This window comes from Amblyomma mixtum, chromosome 1, assembly GCF_055824585.1.
Source record: "Amblyomma mixtum isolate Tamu chromosome 1, ASM5582458v1, whole genome shotgun sequence".
NCBI classification, from domain to species: Eukaryota; Metazoa; Arthropoda; class Arachnida; order Ixodida; family Ixodidae; genus Amblyomma; species Amblyomma mixtum.
In genome coordinates, this window is record NC_143012.1 from 280,042,957 (window position 1) to 280,068,755 (window position 25,799).

General features: G+C 52.4%; 2 protein-coding genes across 2 annotated transcripts in view; one reads left to right on the forward strand and one right to left on the reverse strand.

Moving 5' to 3' along the window:
* Positions 1 to 21,372, forward strand: part of LOC149371885 (uncharacterized) — a 64,568-nt gene extending 43,196 nt beyond the window's left edge. The window contains exon 3 of the mRNA XM_089566203.1: positions 21,133 to 21,372. Within this exon, the coding sequence (XP_089422329.1) occupies positions 21,133 to 21,317 (185 nt within the window). The 3' untranslated portion in view covers positions 21,318 to 21,372. The remainder of the gene's footprint in view (positions 1 to 21,132) is intronic.
* The window catches only part of Glut4EF (Glucose transporter 4 enhancer factor), a 133,716-nt gene that overhangs the window by 90,036 nt on the left and 17,881 nt on the right, over positions 1 to 25,799 (reverse strand). The window contains exon 2 of the mRNA XM_089566202.1: positions 16,002 to 16,126. Coding sequence (XP_089422328.1) covers positions 16,002 to 16,126 — 125 coding nt within the window. The remainder of the gene's footprint in view (positions 1 to 16,001; positions 16,127 to 25,799) is intronic.

The following is a 25,799-nucleotide window of genomic DNA, read 5'->3' on the forward strand; positions in this document are numbered from 1 at the left end:
ATATTACAAGCGACACTGCCACTTCTTCAAAAGGGCAGACGGGGAGACAAAAGCCTTTCAACGGTGCGTCACATATTGCGCCGCTCATCCATGCCCGCGGCACACTGAGCACCGATAAGGCATGCACTAAGCGGCGCATATCACAGCCCCCGATAAGAGATGAGACTCCAAGCATGCCACTTCCGTCAATGCTCTTATACCGGTAGTGTAAAGGGACCTATAAATTGCAAGGCCACTGATAGGGCACACTATATCGAAGGGCCTTGGAGGTTAAAGGACGCCGCTTCACGGATATCCTTCAGCATTAATTTTTTTTAATGCCTTTCGTAGCAGCTGTGTCATCTGTAGTCAAAATGTGAATTTCAGTGTCTTCGCGGCTTTCCTTCTCCTCTCGTCATTTTTTGCACGCTCAAAGGTCGGCGCTCTTCCGTCGGCCTCACCAGTGACTCTAGGCCCCACCACTAGGCTTGGATGAACGGATGGAAGAGTTCCATGTTCAACGGGTTGCACTGTCCATTATTTTTTTTAAATATTTTTGACACGCGGGAGCGACACGGCTGACTGGCCGCGGGCACAGCAGTCGTGTGACGTCTGAAAAAATGTAACCAATAGCCATCTCTAAACAGAGATACGCAGGAGCGTGAAACGGAGGAGACTGCGTGTGAAAAAGTCGCCGGAGAAAGGCTCACCGACTTTCGCGCGCGGCCCTCTGCGGCGCGTAGAAGTGCATTATTTAGCACCATGACAACAAAATGCAGGTATTGAACAAGTTTTTGTACTCTCCTCAGAACGTGTAGCAGAGCTCGTTTAATATATTACTTGAATTAAAAAAAAAAAAAAGACGAAGAACCTGCCCACACCTGCTATGTACGCTGCCTTGTGCCTTTCTTTGTTTTTTTTTTTTTTGTAAGTATTCTTGCCTCCTTTTTCCCTCATTTATTCCTTGTCCGCCTCCTTGCTTCCAGAGTACAGCTCTGCACTTATTTAGTAATGTCACATAAGCACCCACAATACGGTCGTTCAGCGTTACATGCAAGGGCCGCAATGGAGAAACGGACCACAGTATACGCGCATGCCACTTGCACCTGCGTGTTGGCCTTTGTTAGCCCGATCAGTATCCACCGACACATGCACTCCGTACGAAAAAAAAAAAAAAGCGCGGCGAAAACGCCGCGCTTTCTCCTGCGATTTGTTCGAGTGGTTCCCGCAAAGTACCAGGAGGAATAAAAGACGGGCGTCGAGAAGCACGCCGCGGCGGGGTAACCGGCACGATGGCCGCTCGATCCTCGCGGATCCGCGTTGGGTGCGCACACACACTCGCCCATCATCCTTCAGGGATGGAGCCCGGCGGAGCTCGATTGACACGCACACAGAGGATCGTTTCAGGAGGCGACGTAGGCAGCCGATCGCGTCGTTTAACGAGATCACACACGGGCCACGATATTGCACGCACGACACGAGGCCTTTACTTGCGCCTGCATACACACGCGCCCAAAGAGAGAGAGGCCCATGCAGCAAGTGTGGTACGGATCACCCGCTAAAGTGCGCCGAAATGAAGGAAGGGAGCCACACATGCTCGCTGTACCACCGCTTGGCGTTTGACCTGGAAAAAGGGGTGGAAAATAAAATAAGAATACAAAATCGAAGCGAAGAGGGGTACGCGAATCGAGTGCAGCAACGCTCGCCTCAAAGACCACCGGCTTCGTTCGCCGAGACGGTCGGTGTTCACAATCGGCGATTCGCACCGATAGGTGCACGACGACTTGCATGTCGCGCGCGCTGTGCGTCTCGCTCTTGGATATCAATAATAGTGCCCCGGTCTTCTTTTGTTTTGTTTTTTCTAAACGTTCTCGTTTTATCGGCAGGGGATGAGCGTTGCGCCTCGGTCGTGCTCGTCGAGGCGCAGCAACCCGCCTCCGCGCTGACCCAAAGGGCGCGCGACTTGTCGAAAAAGGTCCCCAGTTCTTTTCGGCTTCAGCGAGAACAACGAAATGCCCCTGCTGCGATCGTGCGCTGTGGATCTTGTCTCGTCGCCAGAATTTACAAGTTCGTTGCAACTTTGAGAGGTACGCGTCCTGTTCTAGCGAAAGGCGTTTCATTTCAGCGCGTGTGACGCACACAGTGCACCTGTGTATGCCACTCGGCGGTACACCTGTACATCGCAACAATGCATACAATGCTACATTGCACCTGCGTTCCACTTACCGATGCTCCAGTACACTGCTTAACAGTACTCCCGCATGTGAGAAGGTTTCAACTAGAAAGGCAAATCTGAAAATGACGCACTAGAAACGCAAAAGCTGAACGTTGGAAGAGGGCTAATTGACTTTTTGAGGCACATACGCACGTTCGCGTACATAACATATTCCGCGCCGATGTGTTGTGGAAGAGCGTCGTCCATCGCGCGAAAACACTGCACGATCGTCAGACTTACCTCGGCAATCTATCGCGAAGGAGAAAACACGCGCTGTGTGACATGACAATGAACACAGCCGCGCCGCCGCCGCGTCCTCTTTTTCAAGCGCTTTCGTCCAAACCTGTGTTCCTATCACGACCGCGCCACGTTTCACGTCTTCGCTTGTTGCGAAAGGCATCGTGGTCGCCTGCAATGATGAGATGCAATCTGTCGTGTTGTTTTCCTCGTCGTTGTCTGCGTACGTCGGAAGATGGAACGCTCCGACTGAGGCAGACCTGCGAACAACGTCACGGCGTTCGCCGACGTTATGAGGGAACTGATCAGCGCGCACGCGAGTGGTGTCAGCGAACGAAATCTCTCGGTGTCAGTGCATAGAGATTCAGTCGTATACATTCAAGAAGGACGATCCGTAGACGCTGCTGGAACGTCTCGGCAATGAGTGACAAACGGTGCCGTTTCTGTTACAAACGCATTTTCAGTTCATTCTAGTGCTTTGTCGTCCTCGGGCTGTGCACTATTTGGCGGATTACGTAACAGTGCGCCTCTTGGCGGTGTTGAACGCGTAACGCATACAATGCCTTCCCAGAGCCGCGCCTGTCCGCACTCTCGCCCTCGTTCGCCTTTGTTTACCCGAACGGAAGAAGGCACCGGCGCAGCAGCAGCAGCCAACGACCGATACAGCGACCGCTGATCCCCGCTCCGCGGTAAGGCGCTGCGGCGAAGGCCGATAACCGCCCCGCATGACAGCCGAGGAGGCGGGAAGAAACTGCGCACATTGTGCGTACACGCCGACGACGAGTGCTCGGCGAGTTCGCTTGCTTTCACCTCCCGGTCACAGTCCTTCTCTAACCCCACTCTTCCTTCGTTCGTACATCCCGTGACGTAGGTGGGAGCGACCTGCCGAGGACGCAAGCCGGCGTCAGTGTGCCCTGCCGCCGCTTCTGTGTGGAGAACGTGCACTGACACTGCGATTACGGCGTCATCTAAACTGGAACTTGCGCAGCACTCCGAGCTTGCTTCGCCTTGCGGAAAACAGGCTAACACAACGTGGCTGAATATTTCGCGCAATTGAAGATGTAAAAGAAAATGAAGCGTGACGGCTCGGTCACGCGACGTTAGTAACCGCGCTTCTGGAACGCCGGCGGTGTTTTTAATGCGAGAGCAAAGAAAGCCTCGTCGGGAAGAAAATGTGCAGTGGGAAGCTAAATTCGCTGATTGGCTGGATGGAAGTGACGTCACCAGACCAGACGTAACGTTACTTCCGGTAAAGGCATCAACAGCTGCCAACGCATAATGAAATTAGCTAGTGACCCTGTGATTTTTTTCTTCGTTTTTTGTCCTGGCTGCCTTGTCTCTATGCGACAAGACAGGTTTCGTCGGTTGGCTAGTCACAACAGGTACTACCTGCATGGACATCACACTTTGGGTCATGTGCTCAGGGCAGCACGTGCATGTAGCAAACGGCTGCTTAGTCGCCGTCGTGCGATTCGAAGCCATCGAAAACAAATCATCGATGTTCGTCACGGCTTTTGACGGAACGAGTTTAGAACGTAACAGCAGTGGGTACTTGGCGAAAGTTGGTCTTACTGCAACTACCACCGTACCACACCCAGCAAGGAAATGCCAGAAACAAGACAACTGGACGACAGTGTTCTTAATTCCTGTCGGAGAGTCAGGCTCCAACATCGCCTCAAACTAGGAGGCGGGTCTTCCCTTTCAGCTCTTCATGACGTCATCTAGTGACAAACTTTGGCGAAACAACTGCCAGATAAAAGCGTTTTCTCAGCACCCTACACGCACACCGGAACGGAAAAGCCAACCGCGTCGAGCGGAAACGAAACAAAGAACGGAGCGGCGGAAAGAAACGACGAGGATGGAACGAGGGAGGTGTTTTTCTTCTGCTCTGATCTCGTCGTCAGCCTCTGCGAACCGCAGTGCACCGATCCTTTCTTCCGCCGTCATAAACATGCGGGCGCGACAGATCCACCACCGCCCCACACCCGTCTCTTCCATCACCGGCCAGGGGTGCATATCCCGAGAGCCTTCCTTTTCCTCCTCCCTTTATACCTCCTCTCCGCACCCCTCCCCCCTTCTCCATCGCCCATCGACCCGTCGCCGCCTCGCGGACGCTACTCGGGTAGGATGGAGTTGTGCTCGTCCAATGCGAGTGGCAGCTGCTTCTCCGTCGGTGGGCAGACGGGCACGCCACGCTGCCTGCATCACGACGACGAGGATGGAGTTCTTCCTCCCGTGCTCGGAGACAGTAGTGACGACACCCCCCTCCAACCATTCCCTTTCGTGTCGCAATCAGCAGGATCCTCATCTCGCGTTCTTTGTTTCGCTTTTCTTCCACTGGCGTGGTCGGAAGTTTGACTGCGCGTACAGATTGCGTCCACGAATGACGCAGACTTTAACGCAGTGGGGCGGAGGAAACAGTGTCCGGTCAGTTGGGGTATTTAACTTCGTTTGCTCAAAGCGGCCAATCAATTTAGGGAAATATCAGGGAAGCGTTTACTGCTCGACATACGCCCTCCCCCACCCAAGAACAACCCGCCTAACAGCAGCTTTCCCTTCCTGCTCGGTCCGTTCTCTGTGATTACCCTTTATTCTAGAACAAAAGGCACCCGTGTGCTGTGCGATATCAGTGCACGTTAAAGATCCCCACGTAGTCGAAATTATTCCGGAGACCTCCACTACGGCATCTCTTCCTTCCTTTCTTCTTTCGCTCCCTCCTTTATCCCTCCCCTTACGGCGCGGTTCAAGTGTCCACCGAGATATGTGAGGCAATTTCTTTCCCCAAAAACCATTTCCTTCCCTCAAAAACCAATTTTCAATTTTTGTTCCAGACAATCAATGCTAAGTACAGGTGCGCCTAGTTTTCTTTTTTTTTGTTTTTGGGAGGAGACTGCTACCGAATGCGGCACCACCCGGAAAACATAAATGTCTGAGTGAACCGGCCTCTCAAGCCCTAATTATTTCCTCCAATATAACCTTGGAAGATCGATGTGCCTGGGAAGAATTCATCACTATCACTTCAATCGGTTAATCTTCGGGGAAGTAAAAAAAGCCGAAGACTACTTTGTTCTACTACCCTGCAAACAAGAGGGGGAATGGTGCTTAGCCCACATGTGCTCATGAAAATACTTTTGCAGCAGGTCGGACGAAACGCATCCCTGCCTTGTTCGGTACAAAACTGGAGCCACAGTGTATCGTCGATCGAGGTACTTGTCAAAACCCCACTACTTACATCATTGAGCTATTAAGATCGACGTCAGCGGGTCTCGTTTGGAACCAGCCAGCGCACCTGTTTCTACTGTGTATGGCTGCGAGCAACTTGAGTGGGATTACTCTCGGGCCTGCCGCCATGGACCGCACGCACGGAGAGGACCCAGGTGCCAGCTGACTTCAATTACGGAGTTTGCCCGGTTGGAGTGCAGGACCAAAACGGACCCCCTTTCCGAAAGGTCTGCACGTGTAGAACGCCGTCGCCTCGGGGAGACGAACGTAATCTTCCCCATTTGCCGTGACCGTGCCAGGGAACAAAGGGCCTTGTTTCCTGTAGCTCTTTGGCGTGTCAAGCACGGCGACAAGCTGGCGGCCATCATCTCCGACCCTCGCGAACATCTCCAAGCACGGGGAACCACTTTCGGCCTTTTCGTGACCTCGCGTTCCGGCCTCGAGCGGCGGGTGTCATTTGATGATCAACAGATGTCGGTGACCCGCAGAAACCTTCGGCTGGCCAGAGGCCATCACCTACCGCAGTCGACGCTACCTCGATGACAACCTTCTTTCCCTCAGACTCCACATGTGAAGGGGGCGTGACCATGAGTGCAGTGGTGTGTTTGTGCGCACAAGTTCGTGCTCTAGGCCCCTCCCACCCCGGCGTGGGCGTCCTCAACCTAGGGAATTTAGGGAACGAGAACCGTATAAAAAAGTCGACAACGATTGCGGCAGAGGAGCCTCACTTCAACTTCACTTCAGTCTCACTTCTAACCACCAATGTAAAAATGTAAATAAACCTATTCTCCTTTCGCCATCTACGAACCTCTTCGCTCAGCGGCACTCCTGTCCTGAACCCTCAACTCCAACAGCAATAAACGTTTTCACCACCACCACCTGTCTCAAGACCAGCGCAGGATCATCTCCAGCGCTCGCAGAAGGATTGCGCTCCAGGGGCTATCCTTCGCATTGTAAGGGTGCCTCCTCACACTGAGGGGGCATCCTAGTGCCATGTAAGGGGCTTCGCCCCCCCCCCCCCCCCCCCCCCCATTCACATCATTGCAATAAACGTTTTCACCACCACCACTACTTGGACGAGTGAGAGTGAGGCTTTCCTGACCAAGACAGCACGCGCACAATCGTAAGTCCCGACTCTATGTCACCTGCAGTGTAAAATGATCCGTGGCGTGCATTCGAGTCGGTACGCCACCAAGTACCTTCGGCTTTTTTCCCATCTGTTTCAGCTCGAACGTGGCGCTCACCCAACAACAGGCCCTCGCTAGCACTATATATAACTAACTGCACATCTATTCATCTATTTTTTTGCTATTGTGTGCTCCAAGCGCTCAAATGCGTCAGGAAGCATATGTGTCATAAGCGCGCCGCTCTGCGAAGGCCAATGCGTGAACTCATCGCGGAAACGCGCCAAGTTTTGTTCTACAAGCCCAACAACGGCCGGAGATTACGTTTGCACGCGCTCACAGAGCATACCGCACTTTTCTTTTTAATTCTGCGCTTGTTTCCATTTGCTGCCTCGTTCGTCGTCCTTGTATTGCCGCTGCTCAGATTTTCCCCACTGGGAACACGGTACATCTTCCGTTCCGTACACATATTCGTCCTCTCCTCTCTCTCTTTGTGTGTGTGTGTGTGTGGGGGGGGGGGGGGGGGGGGGGGGGGGGGGGGGGGGGGGGGGGGTTACCGTGGAAGGAGTGTGTGTGTGGTTGCCGTGGAAAGAGTAAAGAGGATATATGGCGAGAGCGCAGGAATGTAGAACGGTCCATCTGTGGGAGCTGCTGCAAAACGGGCCGTGCGCCAGAATCACGGAGACAGGAGAGGAGATTTAGTCGAAAGACCAGCATGTGTGCAAAACTAAGAACTGCACTCTAGAACTATGCGGATATGGAGTCGCTCTCACATTCTGTCTCAGCGTATCGTAAAATATGAATACTTTAACAGCTGTCGCTGTGTCTCGCATTACAGTTCTGTCGATTTTAGTGTTCGCAGCACTACTTAACACGGTCCCAACCATCTTGTATGAAGCCTTGGAGTAACCCGGGTAAGCTCCGGTTCGCAGAAACCAAGGAGACCTCCATTTCAAGAAGAAAGGAAACGTCCACGGGGACTCCGTGCCGCATGTCAGTTTCATATCATGTAATGGGCCGCTTTCTGCGTCGTTTCTCATGATTAAATAAATCGTTCTGAGTTTTAGGAAAGAAAAGGCGCAGTAACTGTACCACTCTTTGTGGGAACCTCAACCGCGCCGTGTGGGAGGAGAGGAAGTTATAAAGACAGATACTCCGCAGTGGACGGCTCAGTTTCCGAGGTGTGCTCTCGGTGTCCGGCCACAGAGCGGCGCTTTAGCTATTGCCACTTCAGCTGCTGCCTATCTCGATAGGAATTCCCAAAGGAATTCCTCAGGCACGCACTTTGCGCGGCGTTCTGAGTTACCGGCTGTACCGGCTTATACCCTGCGCAATATAGACAAATGGTTTATTCCTTTTTGCCGCACCAACTACGGGAATTAGATGTTAAGTTTCAATATGCCACACTTATTAAACCAAGTACAGTCCATGAATGTCGATATTTTGAAAAGCAGCTTGCGCGAACGTTAAGTGTATTTTCTTTATGATGTATAAAATAATTTGTATGTATAACTGTGTCTGTGTAAAAAGTTTTGTCTATAGCGTTGGACCGATCTTCCGATGTTTGCTGCTGCATGTCATGCAAAGGGGGGTCGGGGGTCCGTCAAGTGATCTGCGATCACTTTTTTACCCGGACCTACCCACATCGAGTTCAGCTCTGCGATTCCGAGCTTTTCCTGTACATAAATTGATATGGCTGGAGGTTATAACTGGGTGCGCCTTATGGAAAAAGAAAGTAATAAAAGGAAAACGAAAAGCCAATAAGCGCCGGAATGTGCTCCTAATGAACACCCTCTCTATTCAGAGTTTCCCTTTTTCTTTGCCGTGTATGGTGCCTGAGGCTTTTTTGTACAGTCTCCAGGGTCAGTCTCTCTCCCCCCCCCCCCCCCCCCCCCCCCCCTTTTCTTTTTCTTCATCGCGCAGCCCCGAGCAACGACGCTGCTTTTTTTGGTCTCCGCACTGCGCGCCGAGAGTGAGTAAACAATCCCCGCGGCCAGAGCAAGTCCGAGCAGGCCGGCGATACCCCGGCGAGATTAAGGGCGATAGGACGGCCGAGCACTGCCCTGGGCAAGGGCGGCCGCTTATCGGGTCCGCAGGGCGCGACGTCAGGTGTCCTCGAGCGTCGCGTCAGCGCTGTTTGCCTGAACTTCAGGGCGACGACGGCTTCCGACTTACTCTCTGCGATTACAGCGTGTGGCGTGTCCCCTTCTGCGCTGCGTGTGTGTGTATGCTCGCACTACAACGTCCCCAAATAAACACGACGGCGGGCGGAGGACGTCGGTATGAACACGGACTCAACGGGTGGACTCTGAGCAGGCTGGGACCAGTTGAGGTTCATTCAACGAAGCAGGTGGAAAACTCACACACTTAAAGGTTATTGCGGTAGTGGTTACGACGATTTAGCCTCGCAGCTAGCAACAATAAGTACTTTGAAGACAAAAAAAGCTGTTTACTTTGAGATTTATTACCAATAACAAGAGCAAGACAAGTTCCCCATCGGGAAAAGAGAAAAGTAGCCAACCCAAGCGATGAATTGTAACCGTCCTTTGACATAGTGCGTTTGTGCGTAAGGTACAGTCGGGGTCAGAAGTTTCTGACCTCCCCCTCCAAGTTTGGAACCGTGCGCCGCTGCATGCGAGCGCTAAACGAGAGGGGGGGGGGGGGTTAGAGACTTTTGACCCCGACTGTACTTCACTGAATATATGTCCCATTAAGCTTCCTCGCGCACCGAGCAATTACATGTACTCATTGCATCATTGTTCGTGTTTTGTTTTGTTTTTTCGCTAAATTTGGTTTCGTTCTAACGGTCCTGCACTGGGATAAACACACTCTGTTATGATCACAGATATCAAGTACATATACACGCTGCACGCGAGTCAGCTAAGAATCACCGCTTAAATTCTCCCAACGTTTACCGACGTCACACTGCAGTAAGTGTGACGGCCGCTACTGGAGTGATGATGTATTCGAAAGCAAGAATATAACTTCCCACCAAGACCGCGCGCCCTTTCCTGGCCGCTATCGGCGCTATCCGAAGCGGAAGCGCGGATTTCTCGGAAAAACGAGCACTCCCCCGCACTTCCACCAATCCGCGCAGCCCTCTCGGGCGACTACAGACCCTCCTCGTCTCTTTTCCGAGAAACGGCCCTTTATCCAGCCGCCGCGGCTGCTCCACAATCGGCGTGTGGGCACGTGAAGAGGCAGTTTCAACCGGAGAGCTTCGCGGCTGCGGATATGTATTGCATTATACACGTCAGGCAGGAGTGCACGGCGCAGCTTGTCGCCATTAGTCGCAGCCGCGAACGTAACACGCGCTCGGTGGTGCCTTTGACCCCGAGGAGGGAGGGAGGAGAGAAAAGCCGCGGAGGTAGGTGGGGCTGCTGTAGCACGCGCACACAACGCGCTGGAGGCTGCGATCCCCACCAGGAGACTCTGTTGCGGGGCTCCGGTCTTCCTTTTCCACGCAACGAAAGCCGAAGGAGAGAGAAGGACGCAGTAATAACAAGATCCCGGAGGGGGAGCACTCCTCGCCGCCAGGGGTCACGGGCGCCGGGTCTTTTCCAGCGCGGGCCATAAACAAGAGGCCCCTCTCTGCCAGCCAGCTCGCGGTCCGGACCGTTCGCTGTCCCCTCTCAACGTCTTCCCTCTTTTAGTCATCTACTTTTTTCTGCTTGATTATGTGTGAGTACTTGTGTGCAGTTCCGATCGCAGCTGCACGTACGAGGCTCAAGGAAGGAATATAGCTCGGTTGCTGGCGTGGTGCCTTCTCTCTGCCCGCGCGTCCCCCGAAACGGTTTTACGCCGTCAGTCAGCAGTCCCCGTCGCGGTGCCTCCCGCCCGGGCAGCAACCGGCGGCATCACGTCCAGGCCTGCCCGCCGGTCGGAGAAGCGCAAGGGGAAAGGGGGGGGGGGGGGGGGTCGAGCGCGGCAGCAGCGTCGACCGCCGCCGGCGCGAACAGCGAGGGGAAACGGAATTTAAATAAAATCACGGGGTGGCCGGACGGCCATCGACGCCGCAGCGGTCGGATGCATTGTGTAGCTGCGCACACGCCCAGACTGACACCACGGTGAGCGCCTCGCAATGCGCCCCCGTGGCAGTGGGACGACGACTCGCTGTGGGGCAGTGGCCGAACTGTTGCACCGGGAGCGTCGCGTAGAGCGGGGTTCGATTCCCTGATTTGCTGTGGGAAGAAAAGGCGAGGTGCTTTGATGACATCCTTTAACACCAGCAAGCTTTCGTTCACGCCTTGCGCAAAACAATCAGCCCTATTCCTTGTCACGGCCGGGGCACGATGTTGAGGGTCACCCAATTTGCAGTTCACAATATGAGAGAGAGAAATCCCGAAACGAGGTTTGGTTTGTGGGGTTCAACGTGCCAAACCGACTCAGGCTATGAGGGACGCCGTAGTGGAGGGCTCCAAATAATTTCGAGTACACAGGCCTTTAGTATTCGCCTCCACTGAAAAGCAACCGCCGCGGTCGGGATCGAACCCATGTCGGCAGCTGAGCACCACAACCAATGAGGCACCGTAGCGGCTCTGTACGAGATGCTGTTGTGCGGGCTGTCTCCAGGACTATTGTTCTTGTCGTCCGCTTTATAGTCCCCTGTAAGAGCGCACGCGCTTCGCTCCTTTCTGTCGGCAGCTGTTCCGGCGGAAAAAAGAGACATTGCGTGAGCTTGAGCACGCAGATCAAGAGGGCCACAAGGACTTGAAAATTGTACAGAAGTGCGTTCTGTTTGCAGGCGATGAAGAAAAAAGGAAGCGGCAGACAACGGCGCACGACTTTCTAATGCACTGCGATTCCACTCCCCGCCTGCCGCTTCGCTTTTAATGCCTTCGGCTACTACGTTCCCCGTTTACAGATGGCCCCACATACAATAAAAAAACCTCAAAATTTCAAAATCGGAATCCCAGTCTATAGAAAATCCCATTTCATTCGAACATTTTTGACATCCAAAAATTTCCGGAGCCCTACACGGCGGCATCCCTCATAGCCTAAGTCCTTTTAGGACGTTAAATCCCCATAAACCATAAACTAAAATTTGCAGTGCTACCGGATAATTCACGCGGCTAGTGCGTTGCTGACCAGATAATTCGCCGACTTTGGTTGTGGTCTCTAAGGACGCGATGCCTCCAAATCTACCGGTGAACACTGCGAAGATCAGCGCCGCTGCTCATTGCAAAGCAACTCGTATATACTTTCGGCGGTCCCAAAATTTACTCTGCAAGAGTTGCCGGATCATTCGTGCCGAGGCCCGAAAATGTGCACAAAACGGCAAAGCACACAAATTTGACTTAATCCAGAGCTAAAACCAAGCACACTGCTTCTGCTAGCACATTCTTCATTGAACAATTCGATGTTCCACGAGGCGTTACGCGGACGGCGGCGAGCTAAATTAAGGGTGATCGTTACCTGCTTGCTTCGACGATGGTTACCTTCACTGCGTAATACATACAGTCTTTGTCAAAAGTAACCAGGCTGCATGATTTGCATCTAGCTCGCACAGTGGAGCCCTTACAGCTTCCCTGAAGCTGAAATGGTAGTTAAAGGTAAGGACTAGGGGTCTTCTCAGCTTCTAACACCTTTTGATCTTTAGGAAAGCCATAAGGGCTCCACATACAAGCTAGAAGCAAACCATGCAGCCTGGTTAGTTTTGACAAAGACGGTACATCAAAGGACAAGCACGGACGTGTCACGTTAACTTGTAGTTGTTAGTGGCTATTCATTTATTTATAAAATAAATAACAATGGAATGAAAAGATGTTGCTAGTCGCGGCATCTGCCATCAAAACCTGAGCTGCGGCTAGCGGATATATGAGAGGACAGGGAGAAGGAAAGAATAGGGGGAGCGATAGTATAAGGAAGGCTAGGGGTAGGGCCGCAGTATACAATACATGTCTAACAGAAATTTGGGCGAACGGTTGTGAGAAAGTTTCCCACTTGCTTTTGCCGTTTTACTTTCTTTTCGCAGGAACCAACGGGCCGTTTAAATGTGAATATTTAGCGGTCCGTTAGACTTCACGAATGCGAAAAGCCGCGCCAGGCGAATTCCCTCTCAGGCCCCTCTTCAATGCCTGGCATTACCATTGCCCAAAACATTCATTTCGGCAAACTTTGGCGCAATTTAATCATTGCTGTCAGGATGGCGCAACAAATCTAGTTTGGCGGCGCAGTCGCCGCAGGAGTGGAAAAGCATTGTGCCCTGATCTTGCTCCGCAGATATTCGAGCAGTTTTCTTATCGTTTCCCTGACAGTTGAAACCTGGCTTTTCCCGACCTATCTCCCCCTCTCTTTTTTCAAGATGCAGTGTCAATTCTCGCCCACTCTGCCATGTTATGCTAGCAAATCGATGCACAATGCCGATTATGTGCGAAAAAAAAAAAACGCAGCCGCGATAAACAGTCAAAGCTAACCCTCGTCCTTGCAACACCGCGCAGCTATGAGGATTGCCTTGCTCGCATTACATCTCAAACATCGCATTCCGTGCGCGTCGCGTTGCTTGCTTTCCGTCTCGAATCACATAATAACGACCCGGCAAAAGACAAACAGACTCCTTCAATCTTTAAGAGGGTCGGAAACGGTGGCTCGTCGCCAAAAGACCCTCGCGACTGCTTGGAGAAAGAAAAAAATATAGTGGGGATGGAGAAACAAGGCGGGGCACTCCGCGGTGCGTATCACGTACTGCGCGCGGTGGCTGAGCACAGAAGCGTGCAAATGTGCCAAGCCGTAAGTAAGGACGCGCGAACAGGCTGTATTATATATTACAAGGTGGCACTTTCGAGTATATACAGAGCGTACAATAAATCCACTGCACGCTCGCAACGGAGGATCGGCGTATATCTGCGGCCAGGGTGATAGCAAAGCGCGCGTGTGCGCCCGAGGCCGCCTCAGCGGAGAGGTCGACAGTTGTGTCTCGTCCGCGACGCGAAAGGAGAAGGCACAACGCGACGTCGTCGTCGAAACGAGTCAAGCTATCGGGGTCACGTCAGATAGCCAGATACCGAGACGATTACTGCCGACGCGAGTGATTCGTTTTCGTTTGATTTCCCTTCTTCCTTACGCGCGTGCGCGCGCCGCTTCAATGCAGCAGCTGTGCATAGTCGCCGTCAGGTACGCATTCAAAGATCTGATGGTGCTCTCTGCATCTCCAAGTCGCCCTTTTTTTTTTTGTTATTCCTCACGGCAAAGGCGAGGACTGAAGCAGAGAGAGCGGAATAAGTAAAAAAAAAAAATGAAGCGGAACAACCGCGTTGAATGATTGCTCCCAGAGGCCCTAATTTAAACAGCGCCTTCGGCACTCGCAGGATCGCGCTGGCGCTCATTGCTTTCTAACTATCTTTTTCGGTGTTCTTACTTTTGTCTACCTTTCCGTGTTGACTTTCGAATCCGGGGGGGAGTTCGCGATGCACAGGAATCCCGTCCGGGCCGGCGCTAATATACCTGCGATCCCGAGAGAGTGAAGTGAATCTCATGAATTTCTTTTAGTTCATACAAATCGCGCAGGAAAAAAAAAAAAAGGCGAGATGATAAAACGCACGTTGCCGCTATTCCAGCCACTGAGAGGCGGGCGGTTATCTGGGCTGCCAATAGATACCATATTTACTGACATATCACAAACTCTCTCCTTGTAAAAAAGAAAAATGATAAGCTGGTACTATAATTTAAGAAATGCTGTTATTACATGTGTAAAATTTACACTGCCAGTAAACTTTTCTCATATTGGCCGAGGGCACGTGCATAACGCGAATGTTACGCGAGTAAATACGGTACAGAGAGACAACCGCGTTGGAAGCACTTCCTTCTTTCCCTGCCAGTGCATAATTAAGGACTCGCTGGCGAGCCGGCTCCAAGAGCAAGAAGTGCGTATAAATGTGTATGTCGTTCGGAGAGCCTGGCGCACTCCATTTGTCTCTGCACAACCCCGATCGCAGCCCACCGTGTAATCCGCTTATCTATGCGCTCCTCCCCGAAGCTACAGATAGAGGGGCCGACGTCCGAAAAACTTGCGAGTACAGGTCGCGGCAAGGACCCACGCCTATACATGTACGCGCGTCTAAGACGCACGCACTGAATCACGGCTGCACACATCTCCCACTCCGCACTGACAGTTGCATGCAGCGCTGTTGGGCAGGTGCTGAAAATGCGTTCATCACTACACCTCGTTCATTCGGTCTTCTTGACGTCGGCTCGCGGCTTCCGATGGAGACGACTAATGAGCTTCAGTTCGTGCAAGGGGTTAACAGCGTGCCTCAATTATTACACCGCTAGAGAGCAAAGCAATAAATGCAGCGAACCCGCTTATAACGAGAAAGTTCATCTTCGGTGCGCATCGTCGCTGCTGATGCAAAGACGAAGTGTGCCCGTTTCAGAGCCTTAGAGGCCTGCAGAAAACTGTTTATACCACGTGCTGAGACGGCGTGTAGTGGTACGGGGTCGCGACTGTCGATGCGCGTTCCGCACACGCGAGTGATCGGTGCACAGATCGTTGCACGACCCGCTGTGCCGTTAAAGCGCTTGACACTGCGCGTGCTCCTTCGTCCCGTTCTCGTCCAAGTCTGCACTGCCTGCGCGCTGGCAAAAAAAAATAAAATAAAAAGGCCTGGTTTTCTTCTGGCAACGTATTCTCTCTCTCTCTCTGGTGCTTATGTTTCATTCGCGCAAAGCGTTCAGTCCCGCGAGCTTGTTTGCGCCAATCTCCGTCCGTGAACGCGCCGCGCATGCTAATCGCGCACACCGCGTGGCCTTTAAGGCCCCGTTCACCATGTCCCCACCACCCTTCTCTCCCCCTCACCCCAGCAGATAAACTTGCTGCTGCGCCTCACAGGCGAACGAACGAACAAGAGCTTGTGCAGCACAAGGGACGGGTCGCGCACGCGAGGTTGGAAGCAGACGAAAAATAACGGCTGAAAAAAAAAAAAGAAAGAAATAAAGGAGATGACGAAAAGGACGGCAGAAAGGGTTGCGCGATACAACCACTGAGCGGCAAAGTCTGTAGCAGACGAGTGGCAGACGGCACCTCCGCTAAGTTTGACATCCCGTGAAAAAGTAAGGTCAAGGCGTCCCGATTCAAACTTTTCTGCGGACGCTATACCTCTCTCAATCTCTCTCCTCACTGCTTGTCCAAGGTGGTGACCGTCTTCGGGTCATGTAGCTGCGTGCAGGGGGGAAGAGCGCTTCTTCGCTGCGACGCGGGGCAATGAGAGAGAAGAGACGGTACTCACCGGGTGCGTCCGAGGGCACCCTGGGCGACTTTGGGCTGCACGAGAGGCGCATGAGCACCATGGCGGCCATGCAGTCGTCCATGGTGTCCGCGTCCTCGCTGGCGCTGGGACGCCGCTTGCGACCGCTGCGTACAAGAGGAGGATAGAAACATACGGTCAGGCAACAGAACAACAACAGGCACCACATAAGTATGGTATGCACAGACGTCTAGACCGCTCAGAAGAGCGAGGGTGATCGCATGAGTTGGGTTACATCCGCTATCAACCAAAGGCACGGCAGGAAAAATACAACCAGAGTCCCGAAAGTTCAGTTTCCATATACAGCAGGCTTTTACATGTGTGTACGCCATCATCATCACCGACATCACGTATTCATTTCCTCCTCTGGGTTTCCGTTCGTTTGTTCTCCACTCCACACTGCCTTCCATTTTTCTTCCAAGACACTGCACTCCACGCTGTCCTCAATCTAAGATATCTCTTTAATGCTTTATGTTGTGTCCCCACTTTGCTTTACGAGCATTCCAGATGCTGACAACGGAGGCACATGCACAGGCGAGAACACAGTTCCCACTCAGGACATAAATTTAACTTTACAATAGTTTCGTCGAACCTGAAAATGCATTAAAGGGACCGTGTCAGGGAAACCACTTGGAAACATAAAACAAAATGTATGCTTCCCACATATACTTCGGAAGTAACCGCTGACTGCACCCTTTTACCCATTCATGTTGGTTAGGCACTCCTCAGAAACGAGTGGTCATGCGAAGGAACGCGGGAATTATCGCGAGGCCTCTTCAAATGGCGAGAAAATGGCAATCGGCACCCAGGGCCATGTATCCCTTATTATTTATACTCCGTTTCACAAGCCCAAGCCGCTACCGCAGCCAGAAATTTGGATAGCCTCCCGAGAGGAATTTATGCACAGCCAGCGCGCCAGACAACAAAACGCTCTACCCTTCCGTTCCTTATAGCGTCGCGAAAGTTCGACGCCAGGTACTTGCTTTTCACAAACACGCTCCGGAGCGAAATCGCGAACTGTCGAGACGGTTAGGCCTATTCACACGACGGACCGTTTGCCCGCGGCCCGCGCACTACGTATTCATGCGTCAGCACTTTGAGAGGCGCGCTGCCGGCCGTGATAGGCCGCGGCCGGCAGCGCGCCTCTCAATGTGCTGACGCATGAATACGTAGTGCGCGGGCCGCGGGCGAACGGTCCGCCGTGTGAATCGGCCTAAGCAGGGGCACAAACCGCGCCCGCGTGTCCGGGAAGCCGAGAGCTTTCCTAACTGTTGTCGTAACGTTCGCCAGATCCGTTCTATCTCGGTATACAGTTACGAAACCTGTACCTCGTGAAGGTTAGCACGTGGCGAGAAAGCCACCTGCGACCAGCCGCCGGTGAGGCGAATATGTCAACGTTATAGGATTTGCACACGAAACCACCCTACTGGCAAAGGCCGTACAGACTGCTAATAAGGGTCCTTCAATATACAACCAGCAGAGATGTACTCGTAGAGCGGCCCAAAAGACGACCACAAGTGAAGCACACAAATGAGACAGACGGATTTCATCTGTCTTTTGTGCAGTGCGCGTTGTAACATCTCTGTTCGCGAAAAGCCGAAATCAAACTTCTTTATGCTGTCAGAGCTGATGGATTGTTGCAGTGCGGTACGGTCGGGCCGGCTCGAATGATTTGGACGAGTTGGGAGCGCACTCGGTAGACTGCCGTGGCGAGAACTGCAAATTTGGACTTCTCGCGTGAAAAAAATTAGCCGACTGGAAGTTCAGAGAATTTCTGTATATTCACTCTGCCAGAGTGTTACCTTTAAGGCATCCCCCCCCTCTCTCTCTCTCTCTCTCTCTCTCTCTCTCTCTCTCTCTCTCACACACACACACACACACACACACACACACACACACACACACACACACACACACACACACACACACACACACACACACACACACACACACACACACACACCAAGACCACAATCCCATCCTGTGCAACATCGGTCGACCGGCGGCGCCCGCAGGCAGCGATCGCGTGGATACCGCCGAAGCGATCAATGCGAGTTTGTGCATGCGTCTGTGACTCGTGCATAATCCACGAAAGCAGGAGATGCCGTTCTTCGTTTCTTTTTCCTTCGCCGAAGCGCGTTCGGTTGTACTAGGTTGTACCACACATACAGGCAGAAGAGCGTGAGTGCTGAGCGTGGCACGATTACTCATCGTTGGCCAGACTCCGCCGCGACACGCGATGAAACGAGGGCGCGCCTCCCCGACTGGGCCCCTCGTTAATTATGCGCAGGCGCTCTCTTCCCGCGGTCACCGAGAGCGCGCTCCCCCCCCATGTCGTGTGCGTGTGCGCGCAGGGAAGCAACAGCTCGCCGCGGGGAACCGACAAACACTTGCCACGCCATCAAGGAAGCGGCGGATTTTCTTCCACTAGCAGCACCGAAATTTGCTTACATAAAAAGAAGGAACACAAAAGCGAAGGAGAGAGAAATTTTCCTCTTCTGCTGCGTTTTTTTTTAAATAGCTGGTGCTACTGAGATAGGCGGCGCCACTGTGGGAAAGATACCGATCATATCATTAGCAGAAGCGCGATAACTATCGTACCTATGAGCCAGTCAACCAATTTTGGTGTCACCCCAGGGAAGCAAAAATGAATTCGCAGGCCTGGAGATACACGTTGGAGCCGATAACTTGTAATGGGAGGGAGGAAAAATTAATTTCAAAGAAATCAATCGGAACGATCTTGGGAGATACACATACCGGTCAGCCTTTTAATTAAATGCACCTCTGCACGCAGTCTGTCCCTTTTAACGCGTAGCGCTATCTCTGGTCTCCGCTTCCGGTTTCACAACGGAGAAGACAGGGATCGCTGTTTATCTGAATCCTCCCGATTCCTATACACAACACCGAATTGAGTATACGTACATGTGAAGAGCGCACTCATCATTACAGTAGACGAACGCAACGGCAACAATGGACGACGGGCCTGAAAGATGACATCCTTGAAAGCAGAGCGAGTGTCGTTTGCTATCTCTCCGAGCCTGCGCCGCACACCGCATCGCTTCAAACTCAACAGTCCCAACCAGGCTGAGCGATGACCGCTGTTCGCGGTGATGTTGAGCCCACGCCGTCGTCTGCGTCTGTGTACAGTTGCTGGGTATACACTGCTGTACCTCGGCCCCGCGGAAACGGATGAGCAATCTTTATCGGAAAATAATGAATGCTCCGCACAGCCGTCCCATTTCAAAAACACAGCCGATCCTCAGCTTCCTGGTAGCCTCAGCGAATGGCCTGCGGGAACTGCCCGCATCAGGAGACATTCTCACGTACTGCAGTGTGTCCTCCTCTGCTCGGCTTCGTCGCTCCGCGCGGTTATTGAGCAACGCGGAGAGCAGAGCCGAACCTTTGTTTTCTCGGCGGCGTCGGTGTCTACTTCGCTCCCACTTGCGACGGCTGTACTCGGTGAAATGCGAACCGCTGAACGCGGCACTCTGGACAGGTGCGTGAACAGATCTCGGCGAAGGGCACATAGTGTGGAGTTAAACGACCTAAAGCATGGATTAGCTTTCAGAAGCTATAGAAATCGCAGATGAAATCACAAATTCCACTGCCCCTATTGATTTTTCTGCGCAATGAGGCTGAGTTGAGCCATTTTAGCGATGTATTATCCTTTATCGCCCTCGGCGAATAATCACAGGCGCCAGAGTAGGAGTCGCAGTACTTCTGACTGCCTGTCAAATTTGAGAGGCAGAACATCAGACATGACATTGCGGCAACCATTAAGTAATCCCGCGATAAAGGTTTCTTCTTCCTGATCATGAAGTGGTAACACCTCGCTCCTTCGCCCTGTTGCTGTGGCGCTCTAGAGAAAGCCCAAGCGAAGCCGACAGAACAGCAGCCTCGGCCATGTCGTGGCCGGCAGCGCATTTATACGTCATAAAAGGAACCTATAATTCGGGATTGCAAGAGTGGCGCCGCTGCCCGTCATTCATTTATAATCTAATTTTTTGACCACCAAAGTTTTGCTGCTTTGCTCTTGGCGAAAATAACACAGTTGCCACCTGAGAGCATTAGGTTATCCGTTCAGGTTGCGTCCTGAATTCGGCCGTTGGTAAAGGTACAGCATTATATCGACCGCTTTCTATCTTGAAACGTGCAGTGGCGAATGCAGTGTATACGTACAGTCTTTGTCAAAAGTAACCAGGCTGCACGTTTTTCTTCTTAGTTGTATATTAAAGTTTTTATGCCAGCCCTCAAGCTCTAAATCTCTGTAAGGTAAGAAGTTCTCACCTTCAAAAAAACTTTTTGATCTTTAGGGAAGCCCTGAGGGCTCTGTTATACGAATGAGAAGCAAACCATGGATCCTGGTTACTTTTGACAAAGACTGTACACCTTACTGATCGTTACCTGGCGGCGCCTCGTTATCGATGCCAATTGAAAGCCGGCCCACTGATCTTAACGCTATGCAGTTACTGCTTGCAAACTTATCTTCAAATGGATTTCCTTGGATTCCAAGGGACCACAAACGCAGCAGGTGATTATGAAATTTTGCTATACAAGTATAGACGACCGAGGCTGGCACGAGACAGGAATATTTGGAGAGCAGCATAGCGCCTCTATCCGGGTGATGATGATGATGATGATAGCGATCATCAGTGGAACACCCGCATGTAGGATATCCGTAGATGAAATACGCGTCGGTGTGATGTGGTAAGGAGGCGCTATCTGTCCGCGCGGGACCTTCCTGCTTACCGTAGCCACTGACCGCATCAGCGCGTTTGCGGCGGCGAAGAGATAAGGACGCCCGGTTATCGGCGCTGCCTCTCTTCCGAGACTCCCCATCGCAGCAGACCGCAAACAGGACCCGCCAAGCGGATCTCCGCCGCCTATCTCTGCCGGTTTTTTCTCTTTCTCTGTTCTATACTCCACGCTGCGATAGGCGGCGTTGTTATTGTGCGGCGGCTGATATTGGGGCCTCCTTGAGAGAGCGTCGGGAGTGAAAGTGAACCTGCTCTTTTCTTTGTACTCTTCTGTTTCCGTGCGCGTCCGCCGTGTTGGGCAACATGATCTCGCTCTCGAAGCCGGCTTGTGTCGTGATCGGGTTGTGCTTACGCAGGCTCGACTGGTTCTCCGGCAGCCGACCGCCTGCTTTATTGGGCCGCGGCCAAGTGGTTTACCGGCAGCTTCCGCGGAGCAGGGAGGACTCTCGGCGAGCTCTGCAAAACGGCCAGCGCACAGAACCACATGGCTCTCGGAAGAGTCACGAACCGGAACAACGGAACACCCGAAACGAGTCTGTAATACCGGCGTACATCCAGGTCGACCTTCCCAGTCAGTTCGAACAATAATAACGATAATAAACACCCTCGAGTGCCTTCTTAACCGTTACACCGTTACAGAGGAAAATGCGATGGCATTTAGGATGCCTGCTACGGCGTTCTCCTTGCGATGTTCCCTCCAAAACTCCGGTTGGAACCGGTTCCACTGGCTGCACCACTGGCGCAGTGATGCAGCGGTTAAGCGATGCGCCACTGCCCTGGCAGGTGGCTGTTTCGAACACAGTCACCGGTGGGACTTACAAGACTCAGGTTGCTCCTTACGAGCTCCCAGTAAATTCGCAGCGCCACGGCGGGCAGCTATAGCTGCAATAAAATTGAATTTATTTGAATTAATTTCGCTTCCACGCACGTGCCACGGGGGTCGGGTACCTTGCAACCCAGTGAGCAGGTTGCCACTGCCATGGTGGCCAGGTTGGGATGACGTCACAAGGTCACGTGACCTCTCTCGACCAATCATTAATTTAACTGCCACCTGCCATATTGGACAGTTTTCTCACAATCCCGTGGGCAGGTTGAGAGACATCACAAGGTCACGTGTAGTTTTTATGCTTTTAAATTTGCTGCATTATGTACCAACACTATTACCAACCAGCACAAGACTTTTTTTTTTTTAAACTTTATATACATGTCGCCCTGCTTGGCGCTCCGCGCTGGATCAACCGATGATACACGCTCGCTTTCGGCATCGCTTTCCCTTTCTCCGCACTCGCTGCTCCCGCCTCCACCGCTGCACATTTTCCCCATCGCCTCTCGTCAGAGGGCACTGAAGAGACACACGCCGACATTTTAGCCTAATGGCACTCATTTTAACTGATGCGCAGTAGAGTTCGATGAGAAATAATTAATAATGGAGTAGTAGAACCACCGTGCAGACATGTCGTTGGCTGGCCGTATCTTTTTGAAACGCCTGCACCCATGAAGAGAAGTATAGATATCCGTTCTGAATAAATATCGTGTTCTAAAAAAAAAATGTTCTCAGGAAGCAGCTTGCATCGGTTTGGATCATACTTAAAAAACCACTGCTCACGGCTGGACAAGTAGAGATAAATCTACGCTACACTGCAAGAAGCTTCCAGCGGACGGAGAGAGCACGATAAATATATATGACCAGGTATACGCAGCACGCAGCGAAACGTCGCCACGTACGCGCGCGTTCCTAGTTAATGAGGACGCAGTCTCTGCATGCGTCCTGAAACAAACACCCATCCACATGGCTCAGTAACGGTTCGGACACCTCACCTCTGGCGGCGGTTGCTCGAACTAAGGTACAGTCTTTGTCAAAAGTTTATAGCCCAGGGGGTTTACTTCTTAGCCTTGTAGTGGGACTCCTGAAGCATTCGTGGCAGTCCTACCCATTGGAGAAGACAGGACCAGAAATATTTTTACCCTCAGGAAATTTGGAGCGCTGGAGATGCATTACGAAACACGCAGTGTGGCTCAGAAGCAAACCCCCTGGGCTCCAAACTTTTGACAAAGGCTGTACCTATGCACCCACGCAGCAATGAGTGAGACGTGTTCACGTTACGGCATCCCACATTAGCGGCGGAACACCAACAGGAAGAAATTAACCTTTACGGTCGGAAAGGGATGAGTCCATGGCCAATCTGGAGGAGTTTTGGGTGAGAGAAGAAAGCATGTTTACGCGGGATCTGTATGGAACAACAACAAAAAAACCATTGCGGCGCCAATGACGCCTCCTCCTTTCCGCAGCGCATAGATGCGCGTAATTGACCACCACGTGCCCACGCGTATCAACCCCAATGACCGGCGCTGTACATAGGACTGCACGCGACGACAACGCTACAAGCGCCGGCCGCGAAAGCGCTGCACTTCGCACTCCGCCCTGCGTCGTTCCGGCAACCGCCGCCGCGCTCAAGGTTTCCCCATTGTAGCAGCGAGAGGGTAGCTCGCTCGGACGAAGGGGTGCCAGCAGCGGCGACGACGATGAAAACAAGCGAGGGCGAAAATAGCGGCGGGGAGAGGGTAACAGGGGAATGAGGAAGAGGCAGAAGACTCATCAACCACTTCAGCTGGAGGCGAGGGCGCGGAGCGCCTCAGAGAACGGTCAAAGAGGAGACGCTGCTAAGACGGATGCTTGAAGAAGATTGCGATTAAAGACGAGGGAAAACTTCAAAAAAAAACAAAAACGTTGCGAAATAAATTTTTCGAAGCATAAAAAGCCAGGAAGAATGACGAGAGACGAACGGGCCGACTACAGAACGTGATGCGGGACTAAAAAGAAAGATATATAGATATAGGGCAGACGAAGCGAACGACGAAAGAGGAAGCGGAGAGCGAAAGCAGCGACGAGATGCGCGAAGAAACAAGCGTGCAAAGTTCTTTGGGAGTGAGCGGAATGAGAGAGAGAGAAAAGAAAAAAGAAGGAGAAAGCAAGCAAGCGGCCGCAGCCACATGTGGGCACCCACGCTGGCTGCGCTTTTCTCGCTAATTCTCCCCGTCTAGAGAAGAAAGAAATAAGAGAGAGAGAAAGGGATAACGATGACAACAAAACGCAAGTAGAGGAAGCGATGGGAAGCACTATTGCCGATATCGAAAGGATATGGGCGTGGGGGGCGCTGGGAAAGGAATTCGGCGACGGCCCGTTCGATATAGGGGCACGCAGCCCGCACCGCTGGGCCCCGGAGGAATCTCCAAGGGCGAACCACGACGACCGCCAAAAAGAGAAAACCTCACACACGCCTAACACAGGGGATCAAAGGAAGTCGGGATGACATTTATTTTTCCTACGGTGGAGGAGGCGGAATAATAGGAAGAATGAGGGGAATGTAAATTCCGAGAGGGAGGGAACCACCGCCAACAGAACATGCTCCAAAGGCTAGATAAGAAATTGGCCAACAAAGTATTTAAAGTAACCTGGTGGGGATCGACATAAAGGTACGTGAAAAGTATTATTCTCCGGGCAGGCAGAGGGGGAGGCGCTGCCTCTATGGCGAGCGTGAGTCATGCCCGGAGAACTCGCGTCGGCGTCGTCGCCGTTTGGGACCTTTCCAAAAGAGCCGGCGATGTCGCAAGACGCGTAACCGCTCCTTGTGTGTGTGTTCCTCCGCTCTGCCCGCCACTCTCCCTCTCTTTCGGCACGCTTACTTTTTTTCTTCTTTTCCTTCTTCCACTGGAGGCTCGGGTCACTCGTAAAACTGTAAAACTGGCTCGAGCTCCAGGCCGCGAGCACTCGGGCCTCAAACATCGCCCCGCCGGGCGATGAAGCGGCCCAAGGGCTCACAATAGCACCGGTTCTCCCTAAGTATGCCGGTAGAGCTTGAAAAGGAGGGCTCCCACGCGACGGTGAAAAAGAAAAAAAAAAGCAATGCGGCTGAGGGTCGGGAAGTAGGTGGGGGTGGGGAACAACCTTCCACCACTTTCAAATCGTTTTATTTTTTTTATTTTGCACACAAAGGAAATGCACGGCGTCGCAGAGCGATGCATAATCTCCTAGTGGTCCGAGAAAAGCAGGTCCCGTTGCACAACAGCTGATTTCCTTTCTTCACTTCGGCCCGCTTCCCCAGACTTTTTGCCCCTTCCTAAGCGACGACAGCGGTGAAAAGAAATTCCTGGGTCATTTTCTTCGTTTCCTTTCTTTTTTTCTTCCTTCGTCCCCTCCTCGCTTTCAAGCTGGCGCGCTACTTTCTCCGTTCCTCTGTTTACGCTCTCTCCTCTCGAGAGGGAGCTGCTGAAGGGGGGCCTTTGTGCCTCCGGTCATTTCCGCGTATGTTCGACGCGCGCCGCGGAGGAGACGCATTAGGGACGATGTCCAAACCGCTCGGTGGAACCAGCGAGAAAGAAGGGCGTTCTGTAGACAACCGGAGAAGCGAAACGTGGTGGCGTACGCACTGGATTATGACCGTTCGCCAATTATTGTCTTGTGCCAGCTGCGGCCATGTTATCCCCCCCCCCCCCCTCCCAACGCCAAACTTCCTAATCTTATCCGCCTACCTAACTCTCCTTGCCGCCCCTTACTACGAGTTTGCCTTCGCTTGGAAATCCACTCCGTTACCCTAATAAGCGACCTTCGGTGTCTTGCCTTCGCATTACATGCCCTGTCCTCGGCTATTTCTTCCTGATTTCAGCTAGAACATCAATAATTCGCATTTTGTTCCCTACTCTGCCCTCATCCTGTCTCGTATCATTTCCCCCCGTAATCTTCCTTTCCCTGGCTCCCTGTGCCGTCCCCATCTTAATTTCAAGCCTCGAGATTTCAATACATTTCGATTAACTCTATTCAATGCAATGACGGTCGAAATCGGAGGCGTGTCGGAAAAGGGGCCGGGCCCATGCAACCGTGTATACCCGACGCCGGAGCGCGACGATGAACCGCGCTCCGTGGCATTCATGCGCATGCCGCCGCGGGCTGCGAGGGTTATGCGGCGGTGCTCAATTTCTTCTTCCGGGCAGCAGCACTCCATCTTTCCCAATTCGCGCGGTGATC